The sequence below is a fragment of the Mastomys coucha genome, unplaced genomic scaffold, assembly GCF_008632895.1.
Source record: "Mastomys coucha isolate ucsf_1 unplaced genomic scaffold, UCSF_Mcou_1 pScaffold13, whole genome shotgun sequence".
NCBI classification, from domain to species: domain Eukaryota; kingdom Metazoa; phylum Chordata; class Mammalia; order Rodentia; family Muridae; genus Mastomys; species Mastomys coucha.
In genome coordinates, this window is record NW_022196895.1 from 76,242,488 (window position 1) to 76,263,909 (window position 21,422).

General features: G+C 46.7%; 1 protein-coding gene and 1 long non-coding RNA gene across 3 annotated transcripts in view; one reads left to right on the top strand and one right to left on the bottom strand.

Annotated features, from left to right (window-relative positions):
* Ctdp1 (CTD phosphatase subunit 1) overlaps positions 1 to 15,814 on the bottom strand; it is a 60,159-nt gene extending 44,345 nt beyond the window's left edge. For both annotated transcript variants that reach the window (XM_031366132.1, XM_031366133.1), the window contains exons 1-5: positions 15,352 to 15,814; positions 6,217 to 6,300; positions 5,354 to 5,447; positions 4,855 to 4,983; positions 2,217 to 2,367 (exon numbers count right to left, since the gene is read on the bottom strand). In XM_031366132.1, the coding sequence (XP_031221992.1) occupies positions 2,217 to 2,367; positions 4,855 to 4,983; positions 5,354 to 5,447; positions 6,217 to 6,300; positions 15,352 to 15,665 (772 nt within the window). In that variant the 5' untranslated portion in view covers positions 15,666 to 15,814. The remainder of the gene's footprint in view (positions 1 to 2,216; positions 2,368 to 4,854; positions 4,984 to 5,353; positions 5,448 to 6,216; positions 6,301 to 15,351) is intronic.
* The window catches only part of LOC116087414, a 46,062-nt gene continuing 40,171 nt past the window's right edge, over positions 15,532 to 21,422 (top strand). The window contains exon 1 of the long non-coding RNA XR_004117426.1: positions 15,532 to 15,706. This is a non-coding gene — a long non-coding RNA (uncharacterized LOC116087414). The remainder of the gene's footprint in view (positions 15,707 to 21,422) is intronic.

A 21,422-nucleotide genomic window follows, 5' to 3' on the forward strand; every position in this document is an offset into this window, starting at 1 on the left:
CCTCCTTCATTCTGGTCCTTGTCGTGCTGATGTGGTTAGATCAACAAAACACAGTTTCTACAAGGAAGAGTGAGTGACTCTAGAGCAGCAGCTCTCGGCCTTCCCAACTCTGCGCCCCTTTAATACATTTCCTCACGTTGTGGTGACCCCCACCATAAAATGATTTTCATGGCTACTTCATAACTGTAACTCTGCTACTGCTATGAATCGCAATATAAATATCGGATATGCAGCCCCTGTAAAGGGTTGTGCAACCCACAGGTTGAGATCTACTGCTTCAGGATGTGCCCAGCAACTGTCCCAAGCACCTACAGTTAAGATCTGAAAGGCCCAAATAAGAAGTAGTGGCACTGGCACTAGAGGCACAAGCCGCCCAGGCATCAGGAGGCAATGCAGATCGAGTCTATTCCTGAGCCAGCACAGTGGGTGTTCACCTTATGATGGAAGGAAAATGAGCACAGCTGCTCAAAAACAAGGAGTTACTTTGTGGTTTTGTGACACCGATGATGTACAAATTCTATGTGATGAGAACTGCACGGGTGTGGATACTTGAACAAACTATGTACACCACTCGAACAAACACACTGAACAAGCCAAGAGGGGATATATGTGCACATGACAGTGAGGAGTGTTTTCTAATTTTTAACTTTGATACTTCTAACTTAAAAAGTACCAAAGCACTTATTTAAGTGGATGTTTTCTTCTTTAGACTCTGCTGGTGCCTCTCCTAGTCACCTGCCTAAAGCTTGCCCCATCATCACTATTAGCCCATGCATCACTAATTAGCACCTAGAGAGAGAGGTAAGGTTTCAATGGGAAGAAAGCCACAAGCTTGGGTGTGGCTCTGCTTTTACGTAGGGATGCCTCTGCTGTTGGGACTGGGTAGTTTACAATCAACAGGGGGCTATACATCACAGCTCTGCCGGCTGTAGACGAAGGCATCTGCAGCCTCCTTCCCTGACAGGTGGTGGCAGGTGGTGGCTGCTCTGCCTCCCAAGGTCACCTCCTAATAATCACCTTGCTGATTAAAGGTTAGAATATTAAGTCAGTGCATGGGGTTCTTCTTTATTAGCCTGAGATGCCTCACCTTCCTATTATACAATTACACACCTCTGTTCCACCCGGGTACACAGGAGTGACAATCTTAAAACACTGAACCTCAGACAAAGTGAATCAGCTTTAACATGTGGCTTCAATGTTCATGACAAACAGCATCAGCGTAGGTTCACAAATTATAAAAAGTACACACTCTGGTGGGAGCCACTGACAGTAGGGACCTAGGGAGCATCGTGTAGGGTGTGAGTAGCAGGCCAGAGTCTATGGAGGGAAGCGTGTATATGGGAAACCTGTAATTCTGCTGTGAACCTAAGGCTGACCTAAAAACAAAGTCTGTTTTTTTTAAAAAAAAAAAATAGGCTATAGAGATTCTAAACTACCAACTCCATCAACAAAGATAGAGACTAATCTATATCCCTGTGTGTGGGGGTGTGGTGTGGTGTGGTGTGGATATGTTCACCCATGCAAGTATGTGAGAAGGCCAGAGGTCAGCACCAAGTTTCTTCCTCTGCCACTTTTTGCATAGTTTCTTTTGTTGTTTTCTGGTTTTTTTGGAAACAGGGTTATCCAATCTCACTGATTCAGAAATTGGCTGGCCATTTTGATTTTTAGTGGACACTGAGGATCCAAACTCTGGCCCTCACACTTGCACAGGAAGGGCTGTACTCACTGGACCATCTCCCCAGCCCCAAGACCTTGGAATTTTACACTGCTCAGATGACCAAGTTCTGCAGCTACTACTCAGGTGCCACAAGCCTGCTGGGATAGAACCTGTCCTCCCTTTTTCAGGCAGTGACTGTAATGTTCTCAGAGGTAATTTCCCATCCGGCTACAGCAAGCTCTCATTCCCCAGCCAGTGCTGCCACCTGGTGGCCACTGCACACCAAGAGCACATGGAAATGATTGCCAACCGAGACAAGCAAGGGTCACTCAGTCAAGCAAAGGACTCACTTTGGCTGTTAAAGCATTTGGCACAAACACATGTGGACAACAGAGCTCCAAAGCCATCCTTAGTCAGCTAGAGGAACTACCTTTGAAAACACACCACATAAGTTTTCTCTTTCCATCTATATATGGTCCCAGGCAACTTTCCCTCTGCAACTGCCTGTTCTAACCCCGAGTTTCTTTCTGCACCACTCCTCATACTGTGCTGGACTGACCTGCGATGGTGTGGGCATACAGACGGCTGCCAAAAGTGAAAACATGAAGCTCATACAGCTTGGCAATTTTCTCCAGGAAGTCCTTGCAGTGAGGCCTCAGGCGGGTATGCAGCATGGGCTCCCCTCGGCCCAGCTGGAAGTGGAAGATGCCCTGTAAACAACAGTCAGGAGTGAGAAGAGGGGCAGGGACAGCTGCCCAGCAGCACCTGAGCTGTGGGCCCAGCAAGGCTTTGCAGTCATACAAGTCAGGCATGGAACTGCACAGGGCACATGAGAGCCACAGACTGCATGAGTGAGGCACAGGAGGGTCCATGATGATGGATGCCACTAACTACCAAGACAACTATGCCAACTAGCCACGGTGATAACAAGCTGCAATAACTACCTCTCATAATTATAACTGTCCGTGACACTACTTCCTATAACTACCTGGTAACTATCAATCACTATAAGCACCTGTAACTACGCAGGATCAACATCTCAGTAACTGTCTTTGATAACCACAAGCAAGGCAGCCTCATGATGGCTGTGGCAACTATCCAGTCCTGGAATGCCTCAGGGCAGTGGATAGTGTCTTGGGATCGGTGCCAGATCATACAGCCCATCTGTGCTGTTAGCTCGGTGACATCACTGTTCTGAGCATACCCATGGTGACTCCTGGGCGGCTAGTGAGAGTAACAACTGCTAATGGTGAGACAGCTTCATTCGGCACACTCGAGTGCGGAAACTGTCCGAGGCTGTGCAGGGAGGTGGAGCCGTTACCTCCATTATTACTTTGCACATGTCTTCCATAGGAAACGAAGCTGTGATCCTTTTCCTTCTATTTCCCATTATATTCTCAGCAAAAACACTGATTTCTTTAACAACTAAAAAGGTTAACTACTTAGGCCAGATATTGATTAGCTCTAAAAACAAAACAAACAAAACAAAAAACCAACCAACCAACCAAACCAACAGGATGGTGAAACTGAGCTGTCACAGACAGAATAGGAAATTCTAGTTTTCCCTTCTCAACAGTGAAGTCCAGCGGCTGTCATGTCTACTTCCACAATGGTACAGGCATGGATGATGCTCAGAGCAAGAATTAAATCCCCTTTCCCTAAGTGTCCAAAAAGCAGGAACTAAATTCAAAGGCTGAGTGAGCCCCAAGCCTGCAATTATGTTTCAGTGGAGGCCCAAGCCCAGGCCCAAGGTATCCTTAGAATAGACTAGAAAAGCTTCCTAGGAGTACTGATATTAGTGGAGGACTAGTGCTATCCTATCTCAGTGCTTCTTAGCCTTCCTAACGCTGTGACCCTGTAATACAGTCCCTCATGTTGTAGTGACCTTAACCATAGTTACTCTTGTTGCTACTTCGTCACTTTGCTACCCTCCTGAGTTATAATGTAAATATCTGTGTTTTCCTATGGACTTAGGTGGCCGCTGTGAAGAAGTCGAGAACCACAGGTTGCCCTACACTGATGGGCAGACACTAGCTCCCTAGATCTTTTACAAGTGAGAACTGGTTCCAAGTGTCTTATTGAACTAGTATAAAATGTGCAACTCCAAAGGCATAATAAAAGAATCAAGGTCACACACACATTGAGTGCAGAGGTGCAGAGCCCTTTCCATCTATGTGCCCTTCAACACACTCACTGTACAGGCAGGGATGAGACTGAAACAATAAACGGTTTAGTAAGGACTCCCGACAGCAAATACTGTTGTCAGATCCCATAGCGCAGACACTAATGTAACTTAAGTGTAAGCTGTACCACAGAGTTCTAGCCACGTTAGGTTAATCTTCACAAAGGACTACCAACAATGGCCATTACCCACATCACCATCATATCCACAGCGGTTCACTCAAAACAAAGAAATTTGGTTCTATGGTGAACCATACTCTAGGCTGTGATCAGCGTCTAGCGTCTTCCCACCCCTACACCTGGGCACAGCAGGACACATGCAGACCTGTAGTGGTACCCAAACCTAAAATAACAGTGTGTGTGTGTCATTTGCTCAACAGCTAATATTCTAAAACATGGGACACTATCCACCTTCCTTGTTGAAGGTCTACATCTACAGGCTTTAGATCATCTTTCTCTCGTAGGCACTGAAAGCTTTTTGCTCCTGAACCTCAACTTCCCAGCATGTGGCTCATTTCCCATTCAGGCTTCACTTGCATGGGACTCTACTCCTGGCCCCTTCCCATGTCACCCTAAAGAATTCAATTTCTTCACAGTCACTCCCAGGTTCACAGACCCAGATATCCTCTTGCTCTAGACATCTAACTATCAGGCCCTCTACGCACTCACTACCTCTTCCCAAGACCATGTCCCCAGCAGCAGTCCTTGTGCTCCCAGTCGCTGTCTTTACACTTCTCTGAACTCTTCTATCTTGTATGACCCTCCTAGCAAGTGTGAACCAACCTCACACTAAAGCTTAAGAGGAAGAGAGCACTTCCAGTGGCACCTGGGCCAGCGCAGACGCAGTGCGCAGACGCAGTGCGCGTGTGAGAGCATGCCGCAGCGGCTGACTGACCTGTTGCCCACATCTAGGTGATCACAGGAACTCATTTAACACAAGATAACGTACTTCGGAATGGGGTCATGGGTCTAACACTGCTGTGAGAGCTGCCAAGGGAAAAGCTGGAGTCACTCACTTTGTTGGACATCTGGGGACAGTGCTGCTCAGTCGTATGAATCAGGGTCTGGTCCAAGTCAACCATGAGAACTAGTTTTCTGTTTCGATGTAGTCGCTGCTGATCTTCTCTTCCTAGTTTTTCAGCTTGCTAAAGTCAAAAGGTAAAGAGAAAAATTTAATTCAATTTTACTAAGAAAAAGAGCACAGACAAGGTCCTAGCCATACCACTGCTTCCATGTTAGAAGCCCTTCGCACATTTCTAAGGGAAGTCTGGCTCAAGGGGAATCCAGGCCACCCCTGCTGCTGTGTCGACAGTACCAAGAAGGTGGCTGATCTACAAAACTAAGAGCTGTGGGGCTTCAGTGCATCCATGGAGAGACAGTTTTTTATGAACAGAAAAAAGGAAGATGGCAGCCAGTGGAGCCACATCTTAGGAAGTGGTATCCAGATGGGGTTGCCTATCCATCAATCCGTGCTCCAGAGCTCCCACCAAGCCCAGAACGGCTCCCTCTGCTCACCTCAGAGCTCACCATCAACTCGGGCACGCTGTGCACCATGGAAACAGTCGCTGTAGACAGGGGTACCTGCTGCTTTCCATTTTTACTCTGCAACCTGTAAGTGAGGAGAGTGCCTGGTTAACAGTGTGTGGAAAGGTGCGTCTGTCCAACTGTGAATGTGGTGGTATGGCTTCAGCAAGTGGCTACCATCGCTACTATCCTAGCACACAACTCTCTTGTGCAGACAGCTATGTGAATGCTTTCTTTTAAAAAAGGAAACATGAGAAACTGGGCTCTAGGTCACACCTGCAGTCAGATATGGCAGTCACGCAGTCAGTGCAGAGTCAATTCTCCATGTAAACCAACTGCAGTTACACGGAAACAAACAAACAATAGCAACAGCCACCCACACTGCGGATAAACAGAGAGCAGTTAGCACCAGTGGGCACCCACCACCTACACTGCGGATAAACAGAGAGCAGTTAGCATCAGTGGACATCCACATAGAGCATTAGAAAAGCAGGCTCACTGTCAGCGCCGCAGGTGATTTGATGTCTTTTTTTTTTTTTAAATAATTATTATTATATGTAAGTACTTCAGAAGAGCAGTCGGTGCTCTTACCCGCTGAGCCATCTCACCAGCCCAATTTGCTGTCTTTACAGTGAAGACAAAAAGCATTATGTCCTTCAGAAATACTGGAGAAAAATACTCAGCATAATCTAGGGCGTGAGGGGAGACAGCCTGAAAACGAAGAGGATTCTTTCCTTGGGAAACAGCTCAAGGTGCTCCCCAAGGCAAAGCCAGCAGAACCCTGTGTCCTGCCTCAGTAACACAGGTTCAACCACCCGAGAGCCAAAGACACAGCCTCACTCCCAGGTACTCACTGGGTCAGGTCCTGGCCACACTCCGCACACAGGCCCTTCATGACAACAGGATGGCTGCACCCTTCCAACCTCACCAGAAGTGCTCTGCAAAGACAAAAGCAGTCATTAACAAACGAACTGCATTGAAAATCTCCCAGTGGACCATATGGTAGGAGAAAGGGCACCCAAATGGGAACAGAGTCCCAACCAAGTCTTCAGGCTGGCTCTATCTGACTCTCAATTACTATAGCCAGGACAACCACGTACTGCATAAGATAAAGAAAGAACTGCAGATGTCTATACAGATGGTCTCAATGAATATGTGCATATGATTCTCTCACACTTCTGATAAGGAACACAACAAAGCCAAAGCTTTACCTACGAATACTGTAATCATATGTTGGTAAAATTCCAAAATATATTTTTGCTCCCTCCCACAGATCATATCACCCAGTCTAGACTGGCTTATATTCATCCAACATTTCTCTGACAGAACTATATCATATCTCTAGTTGTTTGGTTTTTTTTTCCCTTTAAAATAATATTTGACTAGGTAGCCCACACTAACCTTGAACTCACCACCCTCTGGTCTCAGTATCTTAAGTACTGGGATCACCGGTGTATGCCACCGTGCCCACTTCCTAATTTTTAAATAAACAGAAACTATTTTTCTTGTTATGTCCACAAAAAGCACTGCCTCAAGGATTTACTATATACCTCAAGATCATAGAATCAGAGGCTGCACCTGATGACCCAGCAGAGATTCACATCTCTGCGATGGCTCAGTGGGTCCTAGGGGCATAAAATTAACAGAGTCTCTGGAAGCAGGGTCATCATCCAGAAAGCAGAGCTGGTCCTGTCCTGCTGTCCACTCAAGAATCCTCTGCTTCTCTATCTAGTCTGCACCCAGCAGAAGCTCCCAAAGGCCTTTCCTATCATACACTATGTAACCCTGAGCACTCAGCTCCCAGGGACCTGGCTAAAGGAGACTTTCCACGGCTCCCCTCACAGCACTCTGAAAGAGATGAAGGAGAGCAGGACAAAGAAGGAACCAAAGCACAGCCTGGCAGGAACAACGAAGGGCACTTCTCTGCTACGTCACAGAATTGGAAGGCTGAGACCTAAGACACATGCTCACAGTCCCGTGTCAGCCACAGGGGACAGGGTCTTGAGTTCAGGGTGCTCGGTTCTGCACCCATCTCCTTCCTTCTTGTGCATGAGGTTTCAAAGGGACTCACCTGATCTGAGCTTGTGCCCAAGGTCTACACTACAGTCCAGTAAAGCCAGGAGAGACTTCCACTGGTGCTTTGAGATACCACAGCCAAGAAAAAAACAACACAAGAGGAGCTTTAAGGCTCACACCTTATATAAAACCTGACTTAAAACAGATAACAACTAAACATAAAGGCCAGTGCTAGGTACCTAGCAGGTTATCTGTCTCTTGAGTTTTCAGTCAGGGAGGCCCCAGGAGTTAATCACAGCCCTACCAAAAAGATACCACCTAGCACGAAGAGTTCTCATAACAACAGTAAAACTGAGATCTTGGTTAAAATAAGTCTAACCAAGTTAAGAAAAGCTCAACTCTATTCTTTTTTTTCCAGATGGCTGTTCTGGGTTCCCTGTATTTTTATACACACATCAGGACCAGTTCAGCAATTTCCACAAGCACAGCTGCTAAGCTCTGCTCGAGCAGCAAGTTAGCATCTTCCACACGCCCAGTGACCACAGCAGCCACACAGGCTGCACATGGAGCATGTGACGTGCACCCTCCTCTCCACCCGCTAGCAGTGGATCACCCATGCCTTACCTTACCCAGGGTAAGTCAGACACAGGACAAGATCCTTTAAGTACTCCTATGTGGAGTCAGCCTGGTTTTCTAACCCCTCCTCCGGTCCCCATCTAGAAACTATGTGGCAATTTACATGGTAGCATGAAGGGCTAAAGTTACAAAGGAAGTCTGTAGTGAGCGTAGAACTAGTATCAAAGCCAACTGCCTCAGTGGGTTACCTGCCCAGTCTGGTCTTCCCTGGAGCATGGGCCCAACATCAGTTTTGCTGTGGGCAAAAATTCCTCTGAGACTAGGCTCAGCTTTAATCTTGGAAAAAACATGGCCATATTCTAAGAGGTGGGCTGCAAAACCTTGCTCTCAAAGACTGGGTGAGAAGGAGAGCTCATCAACTCCTGAGTTATGTAAGACAAGCACCAGAAGCAAGAATTCCATCACACAGATGGTGAATTCTTGGCAAGCACAGAGGAAGGCAAAGGAAGAAACCCAAAGGTCCAAGGCTGGGCTGTGAGACCAGAGTGAGGATACAGTATGTGCCATACACTCTGACCTCTGCACTCAACGGCCTTACTGCATGAAGAAATCATCGTGTTTGTACTAGAATCTAAGGCTTTTTTGCGCATCTTATTCTACAAGGCAGATTTTGCCCTGGAACACATGACTATGTTTACAGACAATATAGATACTGCTCAATTACCTCACAGGGCACAGAATAGCTGGAGCACAGTCACACGACCCAGAATGTCCATGTGCTTAGACTGGAAACCAAGGCACAGACATGAGACCAACAGCACATCAGAGTTGTATTCACTGTTCATCCAGTTTACTGCTGTTCTCTCAGTGTTCTAGAGACTCCATCCCTGATGAACAGTTGCCAGCCAATAAGCTAATCTACACGGAGAGCTAATATATGTGACAGCTTACATCACCAAACCAACCTGGGACCACACACAGGTGTCAGCTATCTTTGCATCCTCAGAGTATCTCTGCTGTCATACTCTTGCTGCCTATGTCCACTTGATGAACCTCAACCCCATTTCTGTTTCTGGAACCTGGGAGATGCAGGTGTTTGGGGCTGGGCCTATGCTCCATATACACAGAGACAGGTAAAATATGTGCTGTGATGGCCCAGAGAGAATAAACCCTCCACACACTTCAAACAACTCAGAACTGTATAAAGCTACAGCTGCTCCTTAAGCTCCAAAGTTGTAGGGTGCACCTACCACCAAAGGCACAAGTTTTACATTCCCACCAGTTCAAGCCAACACACACTCACACGCACACACTCACTCCCACACAGTGCATAAGTGTATGAAATTAGCATTATCCACAATTTCACATGCCACATGAAAACTGAGACTAAAAAACTACTATGAAACACAAAGTATTTAATAAAATTAAAAATGAATCAAGTTTTTAAAATTAAATGGAACTGTATGTGTATATAAAATAACATTAAGAAACCCATCAAGATCTTGATTTTTAAACTTTAAGATCTGAATCTTTAAAGTATTTTCTAAACATTTCAATATTGATTTGTTCTATTTTCTCTTCCTCAATACAAAATGTTCTTTTCCTGAGATGATGAACATTACTTGTTGTATGTGGTAATGACATCAGGATTCATGCATGATTTAAGAAATATAAGTGAAACTAACTTATCTATTCCTCTACATCAATGAGTATTTTTTAATCTTTTTTTTAAAAAAGAACTTCTTTAATGTGTTTGGGTATTTTGCCTGCATGTCTGTCTGTCTGTCTGTGTACCATACACATGCCTGGTGCTGGCAGAGGCCAGAGAGGGTGCTGGATCCTCTGGCACTGGAGTTACAGATGACTGTGAGCCGCTATGTTGGTGCTGGGATTTGAATTCAGATTCCCCTGAGAAGAAGCCAGTGCTCTTAACCTCTGAACCCTCTCTGCAGTCCCCCTCATTTCATCTCTTTTAAAATGAAATAAAGGAAACATGAATCGAGAGAAACATTTCATCATACACATACAATTCTTACGGCCTATATGCTGTTCCTAAGCAGACACACTTCAAAGCCCACCTACATCAGAGGCCTCTTAAAAGCTACTTAAAAGTCTACACACACACACACACACGTACATAAAACATAAAACAAATAAATCTTTTTTAAAAAAAGTCTACACACAAAACTCAGGAGCCAAAAGGGGGGGATGAGTTCCTTCCAAAGAGCACAACACGGTATAGGACAACTCCAACCAAGTCATTATTTAGATAGAGCAGATGCCAACAATCAGTATGTGGCCAAAGAACTTCATTCATAAAAATTCTGGGTATGGGAGTGTAAAAGAAATCAAGTCCTAAAGCCAAACTGCATAGGCAATAGTTTCTGTGGCCCCTGTGATGGGCTCTGAGCATGTCTCCCCACCAAACCTTCTGACACAGAATGGGGAGGTAAGCACAGGAGCAACTGAGTTACCAAACTATGTCCCAACAGCTTCTGTGGCCCCTGTGATGGGCTCTGAACATCTCTCCCCATCCAACCTTCCAACAGGAAACTGGGAGGTAAGCGCAGGAACAACTCTAGGTTACTTTGTTACAGACCTAAGATGGTTTTCACTCTCTAGGCCCTGGTTTTTAGCGGGGTGCTCTTGCCATAGCTGGCTAGGCAAAATGCTCTTCTCCCCAGTAAGCCACAGCAGCCCAATGTCCCCCAAATGCAGGTATGTCTCTACTGGCTCATGATTTTTGTTTTATAGGTTACATATTTAAAAAAAATTTCTTTAAATTTTTTTTAAAGATTGTAATATATCATTTCTCTCTTCTAAACCTTTCTGGGTACACGTCCTTCTCAAACATTGTTGGTCTATACATTCAAATATTTGCCTAGTTATGTAAGTACAAGCTGCTCAGTCTGTATGATGTCACTCATATGTATGTTTTCAGGGCTGACCATTTGGTACTGGATAGTCACATGGTGAGCCCTTCCCTGGGGAAGAGCTGTCAGCATTCCTTAGTTGCCTGTAGTTTAAGAACTCCCTTATCTATTAGTTATTTTATAAGTGTGTTGCAGTTTTCCTCTTAACCCAGCTAGTGCCCAAATAATTGAGTTTGGACTATTTAACAAGCTTTAAGGGCACAATGACTGAGTAGTATTACTCTATTTTAATCTTCCAAATTAATCTGGCTACTTCCTGGCCAAAATTCCAGTGACATCTGCATATCAGTTCTGATCTGGCTCTCTGGGCTCCAGATGTTTTCTCATGGTGACTCCTGGAATCTCTCTTCCAGTGGCTAATCCTTACTTCCTTCTTCCCTCCCTCTCCCCCTCCCCTGAGCAGTCATATTGGCTGACCAGCTACTTTACTAGTTATGGAAGAATTGAGGAGCAATGTTCATACAACTCTGAGACAGGAGAGTCCTAGAGTAAGGACTGTAACCAGATATGGGGGCATAGAAATCAGCATCTGAGTAACCCAAGGCTCATCTTTACACAGGGCACAACAACATTATGCTACACTTGTCCATGTTAGTGTACTTATTGTATAGGCAGTCAAGATCTTATGAGTATAGCTTCTGACATCACTAGGAGGCACAACCTTACAGCAAACTCTTGCTCTTTACAACCTACCCTCTTCCACAATGACCCTGAACCTTAGGCACTGGAGATGTATTGTAAATGTATCCATTGGGACTGCTTGTTCCACAATTCTGCATTTGGATTGGTTGTGGTTTTCTGGAGTGGTCTCTGCTGCAAAGGGAGGTCTCTTTGATGTGGGGTGAGCCTCTGCTGGTCCTTATCACCTCCTTCCACCCCACTCACCCAGTAATTACTTGTTTAAACCCCTCTGGGAACTTAAGCCCTGAAGAGGATCAGGGCCATATGACAAAACAATTTAGGGGTTTGTGTCTAACAGATGGCGAAGGACCAGTGTTTTCAACCTCAGTAGTAACTGTAACCTAGGTAAACATTTCAAACAGGCAAACCATCACTCTCCCTATAAGCCAGCACAGAGTCATCCATTCTCCCTCCTGGTTTGCTACTGAGCTCTAGCTTCATGATAAGGTCTAAAGAGCTCACTAAGTGGCCTCTCTGGGCCAACAGCAAACATACCACAGCCTAGCACAGTGCACCACTATGCACCTCCACTCTCCACCCTACAGCATACACACCACAGCCTAGCACAGTGCACCACTATGCACCTCCACTCCCCACCCTACAGCATACACACCACAGCCTAGCACAGTGCACCACTATGCACCTCCACTCCCCAACCCTACAGGCTCTTCTTTCATCCAACAGGATGAAGTGCTGTGGAAACAGTTCTAGCACAGCTCAAAATCATTCATTATTTCAGCGTCGACCTGACACAGTTCTTTGGGAACAATCACAGATGTGGCAAGACTGGATGCTGCTAACGACCAGACAGCAGTGACGACTACAACCATGGATCTCATTTCTGTTTGCACACAAGCCACCGACTCTGCTCAGCTTCAAGGTCTCAACAAAAACAAGTTATTATCAAGCAACCTGTCAATGACGTCTGCTGTCACCAGTGTACACATCTGGGCTCAGCTGTGCTACAGCACCCAGGCTGTGGATGATCATCCTTCATTCTTCAAAAATATGGTGCAGCCAACCATGGGAGGAATCAGGAGGACGACAAAGGACAGAAAACCCAAAAAGATGTCAGGTTTAGGAGTGTGGCCTGATCAGCCTCAGAAGAGATACCACTGAGACCAAATAGTGTGGCACACATATGAACACTCAGGTCCAGTTTAACACAGAAGCAAGTTTTAGATGTTGACAGATTAGCTCAGCTGTGCATTGTTTAGACAGTTGTAAAAGACTGCCACGGGTTTCTCAGCAGTGGAATGGGCTTGCTGCTGCTGGGGGGTGGGGGCATGGGGAGAAAGAAAGAGAAAGCTCATGAGATACCTACCCTCCTCTGCCCACAGACAAGCTAAGGTGGGCAAGAGCCTCTCAAAACAGTTCTGAATCCACCAATCCGATGCCTATATAAGTAGATGGGGCTAAAGTGTATGTTGTGGGTGAAAGTTAAGAACCACTATACAATAATCACTCTACAAAGGTTTAAGGCAAGTGTCAGTAAATGCTGCTCTCCCATGTGATCTTAAGAATATGCATGTGTAATCCAGCACTGAGAAAGACAAAGAGTGGTGTTGCTAGATGAACAGAACTTAGATCATGAGCGAACTTCCAGGACTCTCAGATAAGTAGTCTCAAGTGTGATTCTGAGACATGTTCAGAAAGAAGTAACCTTCTAGGGCTACCAGGCATGGCTGCTCCTTCCTGCCACCCTCTCTTCCAGCCTCCACCTGGGGGTAAAGCAGTTCCCTGATGAGAACAGAAGCTGGATGAGGCTGCACCAAAACCAGACACAGAAATCCTTCTAAAAATGGAAGGCTTTGGCCAGCATACCTGGTGTGAGCCAAACAGGTCTTTGCTGACCAAGGTCTAACCAAGGCAAGTACCATTCAACACCAGGATCCAATGATATCTACTACTCATTGTTTTCTCAAATAGGGAAATGCACATTTCCCTTATTCAAAAGGCTGGAGACCAGAAGTGCTGCTGTTCCAGGACCATTAGAATCTGGCATGCTTGCACAGCCTCAGATGCCGAGCACTGGAAACACAGAAGCATCTATACCCTAGTTTTGGATCCTGGAATATTTTAGATTCTGAATTTTAAAATTAAAGAACTTGGCCTGTGTAACTAAATTGTGGGGGAGAGACCTACTTAGGTGTAATTTGTGTGCCACAAAAGCCTGGAGGCAGTATGAATGAGCAGCTCTGTTGACCACTACCTGCAGCATCCCCTGCACAGATCTGCTTGCTCAGTGCGATGCTGCTTCTTCAGGCTGATGCCTTGTGGAACAATTCTCTGCTGAGCCATCTTTCTACAAAGTGACTTAAACTTTGTTCTACAAAAGTATGACAGCCATTTTGGGGGAAACCTAATTGGTGTCCGAAAAAGCTAGTAGTTGGGAAAAAATGTACTGCCCTTCTTATCAGCCTTGGGTCCATGCCCAAACGCCCATGAATGAATCTAACTGGGAAAGGCAACCCATACCCTTGACATTTACTCCAGAGAAACTATTAGGACTGACACTGGGAACACAAATGGAGCTTTAAACTGAGCCCTTGTTACCTGCTTCTTCCTGTCACCCTGTACTTGCGGGCATACAGGGACACTGTGGGAAACACTCATGCCATCTCATTACACTCCTCCTCAGAATGCTGACAAGATGCTGTCCAAAATGCACATAACAGGAAGAAGGAAGGAAGCATTTTAAATCAAAGTGATGTTGCTAGTGACTTTCTCAGAAGCAGGAACTCACTTGACATCACTGGTCTGGCAGCTGCTGTTGAGTGGCCCAGGAAATCAAGAGTCAGCCCTAAAGAAACGAGTTTTCCTGGTGGTTGTGCAACCCAGCATACAGTGGGCAGGGGTAGGGGTAGGGTCCACAAACCAAGAACCCCGGCAGTATCTCTAAAGATGCACTAGGGTGAGTGACTAGGAAGACAAGCCAGGAAGAGTTCTCTGTCTATGACAAGATCAGTGGAAAATGGACATTTTCCTTGTGGAGAATGGTGGGCAGGAAATACTCAACAAAGGAAAGATTTGACTACTCCAAGAAGGGAGCAGAGGACATCAGAAAAGGAGCGGAAAGAATGTTTTCAAAGAGAAGCTCTCAGCCCAACCCACAGTAGGCAGGAGCAAGCACCTCTCCCAGTAGTTTCTGTTTTTCATAATCAAAACAATCACAGCCATGTGACCCACATACCCACGTGTTAACTGAGGTTCAAAACACAACACTGGCAAAACTCAGACATAAAACTGGACAGCGGCAGACCAAACCAAGTCAAGATCCTACAGAGTTAGGACACACGTTTGACAGCTAAAGAGTCCTCACAGGAAGTCGAGGACCAAATACATCACCCGATACTATCTGGGTTCGGCCCTTTCCGTGGCTGTGATGCAGAACCGCCGGGTTTTTACAACAGCGTTTCACAAAGTTTTATAAGCGTTTGAAGACACACACACACACGCCCTACAGCTTCTATTTCAGTAACGAGCCTGGAACCTGCCTGAGTAGTCCTGCGGCCACAGCCACCCAAGTTGCCTTCACTTACAAAGGTGGAGTCCACCAATTATAGAAGAGGGACAAATGCAAAGGACATCCCAAAGGGGTAACCTTGGGTCACCGGAGAACTTTCCAAACTCAAAATATCTCAGGGCTGGTAGAACCACCCATGGTGACACGTCTTTCTAAGTCTCACCCCGCAGCCCCTCAGGGCGACCTGCAAGCCCGGATTGTAACTGTAGCCAGAGACCCCCTCCCCCCCAGACGTCCTGAGAGCCCGGCACACTCACCCAGGGGCCACCACCTGGCCAGGCTGCGCACACAGTTCACGGACCACGCCGGCGCGCTCCGACCTGAGCCTGCGCTCGGCCCGCGCTGCGCGCACGCAGCCCCCAGAGGCCACGCGAGCCGGGGTCGGCCCTGCGGGCTGCGGGGAGGCTGCGGCTTCGCACACTGCCAGCACGGAGCCGATGCGCACGGTCGCGCCCGCCGCCACCTTCCACTCCAGCAGACGCAGCGGCGTGGGGCCCGGGCAGCGCACCTCTGCCCCGGCCACCGCCGGAGTGCACTCGGTGGGAACGCCGGCCGCAGGCGGCACTTCCATCGCGACCCTGCGAGCGGCACGGACGGACGGTCCCAACAGAGGTGAGGAACGAAAACACAAGGCGCTCGGGGCGCGGCGCCCACCGCGGGCGGCGGCGACGCTGCTGTTCCCGCTCCGACACCGGCTTCACCCGCCGCTCGCTGCGCACTCACTTCCGGGGGGCGTGCTGCGTCACGGAGGGCGGGGCAGGCGACGTGCAGCCGCGTGACCGCGTGCTCTCGAGCCGCGGGCAAACACTCGGCCCTCGCGGAGCGCAGAGGCTCTGGTCCACACCCACGGGGCGCCGGTCCGTGGTCTTGAGGCTACAGTCATGTCACGCGGATCGCTGTCGCAAGACTTCTGTCACTCGCTGCTCGTCCTGACGCCTCAAGACTACCGGTCCCGGCATGCAGTGCGAGTCTGTGTCAACTCCCGTCGTACCTTGCGAATTCCGACTACGGGAGACTTCGGACGCCGGCATTCGGCGCAGACTGCTGTATTGGAGAGGACGTTTTAGTCCTGACGTCGAGAGAAACTACCAGTCCCAGCATGCGCCGCGGCCCCCCACCATTCCCGTCGTGCACTGCGAGGTTTACAAGTAGGAATTATAGTTCCCTCTCCGAGGTGCTGTCCATACACCTCGAGACTGTGGGTCCGGGTGTAGCACACTCCTCCCGTCAAACACTGCGGAGGCTGGACTCAAGAAACTGAGTTCCAGCGCAGGTAGTGGCTGCGGGCCTAGACTCGGTCCTTTTCTAAGTCAGCTGCGCGGCGGAGGAGTGTGCGCAGTGGCCGCTCGCAGCGGCGGCTCTTTTCAGTTTAGTGCTTCGAATGCAGATTCAGGATGTCCGCCTCGCCTGCTCGCTCCTCCTGGGACTGCTGTGCGCTAATTACTCATCAGGTCCTGCTTGACGCGCGTATCAGGCCTACAGATGGGAGCCAGGAGGCACTCTGGGGATTTCGCAGTTCTTGAATCCTATAAAATAGCATTCTCATAAAGCTTGAGCTGTGAACGACCACGCTTGTCTCAAGATGTGTACACTTTATTACCTCATCTTCTGCAAATCCACCAGGCCTTCGTTGCTCCGGGTTGTTTCAATGAATAGGCTAAACTGTAGCCTATAGCGACCGAAGTGTCTTTCTAGATTAAAACCAAGAAAAAAAATTCCTTAAAAACCGCTTGTTATAATTGTATAGGTTTTCAAGGGACAACATTGTTCATTGATAGGTTCTCTAAAATGTATATAGTGCAGATATAAATTACAGTTATTTGGGAAGAGGGATTCTTCAGTTGAGAAAAATGCCTCCATAAGATAGGCAAGCCTGTAGGGCATTTTCTTATGTGATGGATGGGAGAGGGCCCACTCCATTATGTGTGGTGTCACCCCAGGGCCGGTGGTTCTGGGTTCTATAAGACAGCTGACTGAGCTAGTCAGGAGGAACAAGCCAGTAAGCCTTCTATGGCCTCTGCATCAGCTCCTGCCTCCAGGTTCTGTCCTGACTTTCTTAAATGTGGAAGTATAAGCCAAATAAACCCTTTCCTCCCCAATCTTTCTGTTTTGTCATTGCAGTAGTTATCCTAACCATCCCTAAGACACCAGGTAAGGATTGCAGTTTGCAGAAGCAAAGAGTTCTTTCTCCAAGTTACTTATTTCTAGTCTACCAGTAAATATATGAGGAACTGAATTGTGCAACCAGATCATGAGACTTAAGGATGTGACTGCTGTCCAAGGGTCCAAATCCACCAGGCAGTTACTTTGTTTGTAGGAGTTTGGGATCAAACATGAGCATCAGGCAGGTTGTAAGAACTGTTACTCATTGGAAAGGAAGGTAGCTGGTTTGCATATGGTAGTGCCATAGCCTAGAGAGTTTATCATAAGCTACAACCCTTTATCCTAAAACCTTAGGAATGGATGGGTTTCTGAGTCTGCAATTTTCCAGATCTTAAGAAAGTGTTGTGTGCATGTATCATATACAAGTAGAGACAGTGCCTTCATGAAGTATTACAGGAAAATGTAGGTGAAATGAAACCCTTTCTATGCCAAATCGCATCAGTTAGCCAATGGTTGCATGAAGGGATGTAGACACAGTCTAGCAGGTAAGAGTTCTGGAAATCCGTGGCATCGTGGGAAGCAGGGCGGAGCTCTGTGTTGTTTGGAGATTTATCATGGGTGTATGGTAAGTTCTGTGTGAGTTTTTTATTACAACAATGAAAATTTCAAAAGGGGAGAATAAGAGAAAACTTACCAGATGGAATGTGATGATCACTTCTTAGAATGTTTAGAAAAGTATCTTTGCGTGGATGGCTTCAGTTAATTTTTGGCATAATAAAATAGATATTGTAAGGATATTTCTCAGAGTGCTAGGAATTAAGTCTAGGGCCTTGTACATGCATGGCCAGCAATCTACCATTGAGCTATATCCCCTAAATTTAATATTAACTTTTGTGAATCAAGTACTCTAATAATATGCTTGTTTTGATTTCATAATATAAACCAGAACTGCTCGAAAAGCATGAGAATACATGAGGAAAGTTAGTTTCGCAGAATCAAGAAAGCACCATTGTATTTAGATCCTTTATCATTAAAAACAAAACACAACGCTTTAGTTATTTAGTGTGTGGTGTGTGGATGTCCGGAAGTTTGTGCCCCACAGCACTCTTGTGGTGGCCAGTGGACAACGTGAAGGGAGCTGGTTCCCTCCTTCTACCGTTTGGGTCTTGGAGAATGGACTGAAAGCATCAGGCTTGGCCGCAAGCACCTTTACATGCTGAGCCATCTTGCTGGCCCTCGGTGCTCCTTGAAGATTTCTTTTTCTTGTCTACTTCTATGAAATCAGTATTTTGTTTTTTTTTTTTTGGTTTTTCGAGACAGGGTTTCTCTGTGTAGCCCTGGCTGTCCTGGAACTCACTCTGTAGACCAGGCTGGCCTCGAACTCAGAAATCCGCCTGCCTCTGCCTCCCAAGTGCTGGGATTAAAGGCGTGCGCCACCACCGCCCGGCGAAATCAGTATTTTGTAAGCAAGAAAGTAAGACAATGAATGTCGCTTTCCACTGTACTAGACTGCCTTTCTACTTCCTTAAAAAGCTTGTATTTCTTCTCCCAAGTAATAAATAGCCTTGGATTTTAGTTACAGGATATGAATGTTAATCTTAATTGCCAACTTGTTGGGACCTGGTGTCAACTAAGAAGACACTTCTGGGAATGATTGGCGGATAGAGAAAGAATACCGCCCCCCCAGAGTGGGTGGCACCTTCCTGTAGTCATCCTAAATATAAAGAGACCTGGGCAAAAGAAGCAGTCTTCCTTGCCTACCTGACTTTGCTTCTCAATGATGAGTATGTCTATTCCGTAGCTGTTGTGGCCACACTTCACTGACATCAGATTCCAGCTTTCTTGACTTTCCAACGTGGACTGAACACCAGGGGCTTTCCAAGAATCCTTTAGGCCATCGGCACTAGCTTGGGACTGCCAAGGCACCCAGCCTCACAAGCTGAGCAGCTACTGGCTCTCAAGCTTTCTGGCATGGGGGCAGCCATTGTTGGACTATGTAGCCTTTCTGCTGTGGCAGACTGTATCACTCACTAAATTCTGAGCCAAATTAAACCTTTAAATTGCTTCTGTCAGAGATTGTCTTACAGTGACAAGAAAAGTAAGTGAAGGAGGAAATTGGTGTTGAGCAGTGGGGCTGTTGCCATGACCACAGCACTGTGTGGTTTATAGGACTTTAGAACTGGTTTGTGGGAGAAAGATACAAAAAAGCAGGTAGTTAAAACTACAGAGCCGGGCAGTGGTGGCGCACGCCTTTAATCCCAGCATTTGGGAGGCAGAGACAGGCCAGCCTGGTCAACAGAGGGAGTTCCAGGACAGCCAGGGATACACAGAGAAACCCTGTCTGGAAAAACAAACAAACAAACAAAAACTGCTGCAGCGTTCCATAGGAGAACAAAGGCCATGTCAGGAATGGGATGAGAGGCCATTCATATGCTTTGGGGTGGGATGGGAGAATCTGTTTGCATTCGGGCTGTGTCCTAAACCTTGAATGAGGCTGAATTCAAAAGGAACAGGCTAAGTTATTTTGGCAGAGGAACATTTGAGACAAGCAGCATTAAGTCTGTGCAATGGTTGCCATCCATTGCACTCGAGACTCACAGTGAGAATTTAAAGCATATGCAGTTTGACAAGAAAAGGCACAGGAGAGAGTTTAACATTGCAAACAAGGTACGGGAGGAGGAAACAGCTACAGTTGTTAAGGATGTTAGTGTCCTTAAAGTGGAGCCCTTGGACTCTGTACTAACCCACCGAAGGCTCTACTTGTGTGCAAACACAAATTCATTTGTAGGAAGAGAGAGGCTGTGTTGACAGTGCCACCAGGGGCTGTTTGGTTCCCAAACACTGCATAGGGAAGTGTTCTCCCAGGTTCAGAAACAAAAGCTGCAGAAGGCATTGCCATGGTGGTGTGCCAATGACATCATGAGCCAGCAAGGGAACTTGCCAGTATCAGTCACGAGGCGTTGGCTCTTCCGGCATTCAGCATGCAAACGACTGGTGAGATGGCTCAGAGGTCAGAAGGTGGCTGCTCTTCAGGAAGACCAGGGTTCAGTTCTCAGTAACCACACGGTGCCTAACAACTGTAACTCCAGTTCCAGAGGATCTGACATCTTCTGGCCTGCAGCCACGCGATATTGAGACACATGCTCAGGCAAAGCATTCATGCATATAACATAAAAGTAAAACTCAAAATGCAAAAGCAAGAGGGCTGTGGAGGCTCTCACCAAGGTTTCCGGGTGACACTGGTAGCAGGCAATGTTGACAGGGTCACAGTCCTCACAAGGAGGCTGTGGGAGACCATTGTGTGAAACAAAGTGAAGCCTAAATTGCAGTGGAGATCTTGGAATGTTGGAGATGCCCAAAGCACGATACATCCACAAGGAAAGCTACAGGCATGGAATCAAGCTGGCTCAAAAGAGAGGCTACATGTGCTACAGTGGTAAAAGTCTAGGATGGGCTACCTAGAAGTCACTGGAAATTAAATGATTTTATTACAAATTCCAGATGCTGGCAATAGAGATAAAAGTTTGCCATTTTCCTTGCAGGGTGTCAGCTTGCTCTGGGCTCCACTTTCTTTGCTATTCCTGTATTCTCCCTTTGGGAATAACTGTTTATTTTGTCCCATTGTATTGGAAGGTACGCAATTTAAAAAATTTAAACGGGTTGATACTTAAGAGATTGCCTTGAGTTTCAGAAGATACATTGAACTTTTGAAAGGTTTTCAAACTATTAAGACTTTGGGGACTTTTGAAGATGAAACTCAATGCCTTTTGTAACTTGAGGTGGCCACAAACATTTTGGAGGACCTGGGGTAGAAAGTTCAAGTGCTGTGTGCTTGGGTGTCAAGTCAACCCGACAGGATTAGGAATCGCCTCATGGACATATCTCTAGGAATTTTCAGAGAGGGTTAAATTAAGGTGGGTGACTGATTGTTATGGTCTTCTTAGTGGGGTGGTCATGTGCTCCCGGACAGGAATCTGGTCCGGAGCTAGTCCGAACTCCTGCCGTTCTCAATTATGAGTTTTATCAGGGTTCTGAACTTTGCTAGTACTTTACCAGTTCTTCTGTCTGGCGGTACGGTCCACTGCTCCACAACTGTGGATGACAATTAGACCAGCCACCTCACCTTCCTGCCCGCACCTTTCCAAGATGAAGGGTTATATCCCTTCTTAAACTCTGATGCTGAATAAATACTCTTTTTCCAAAGTTGCTCTTTTTTTTTTTTTTT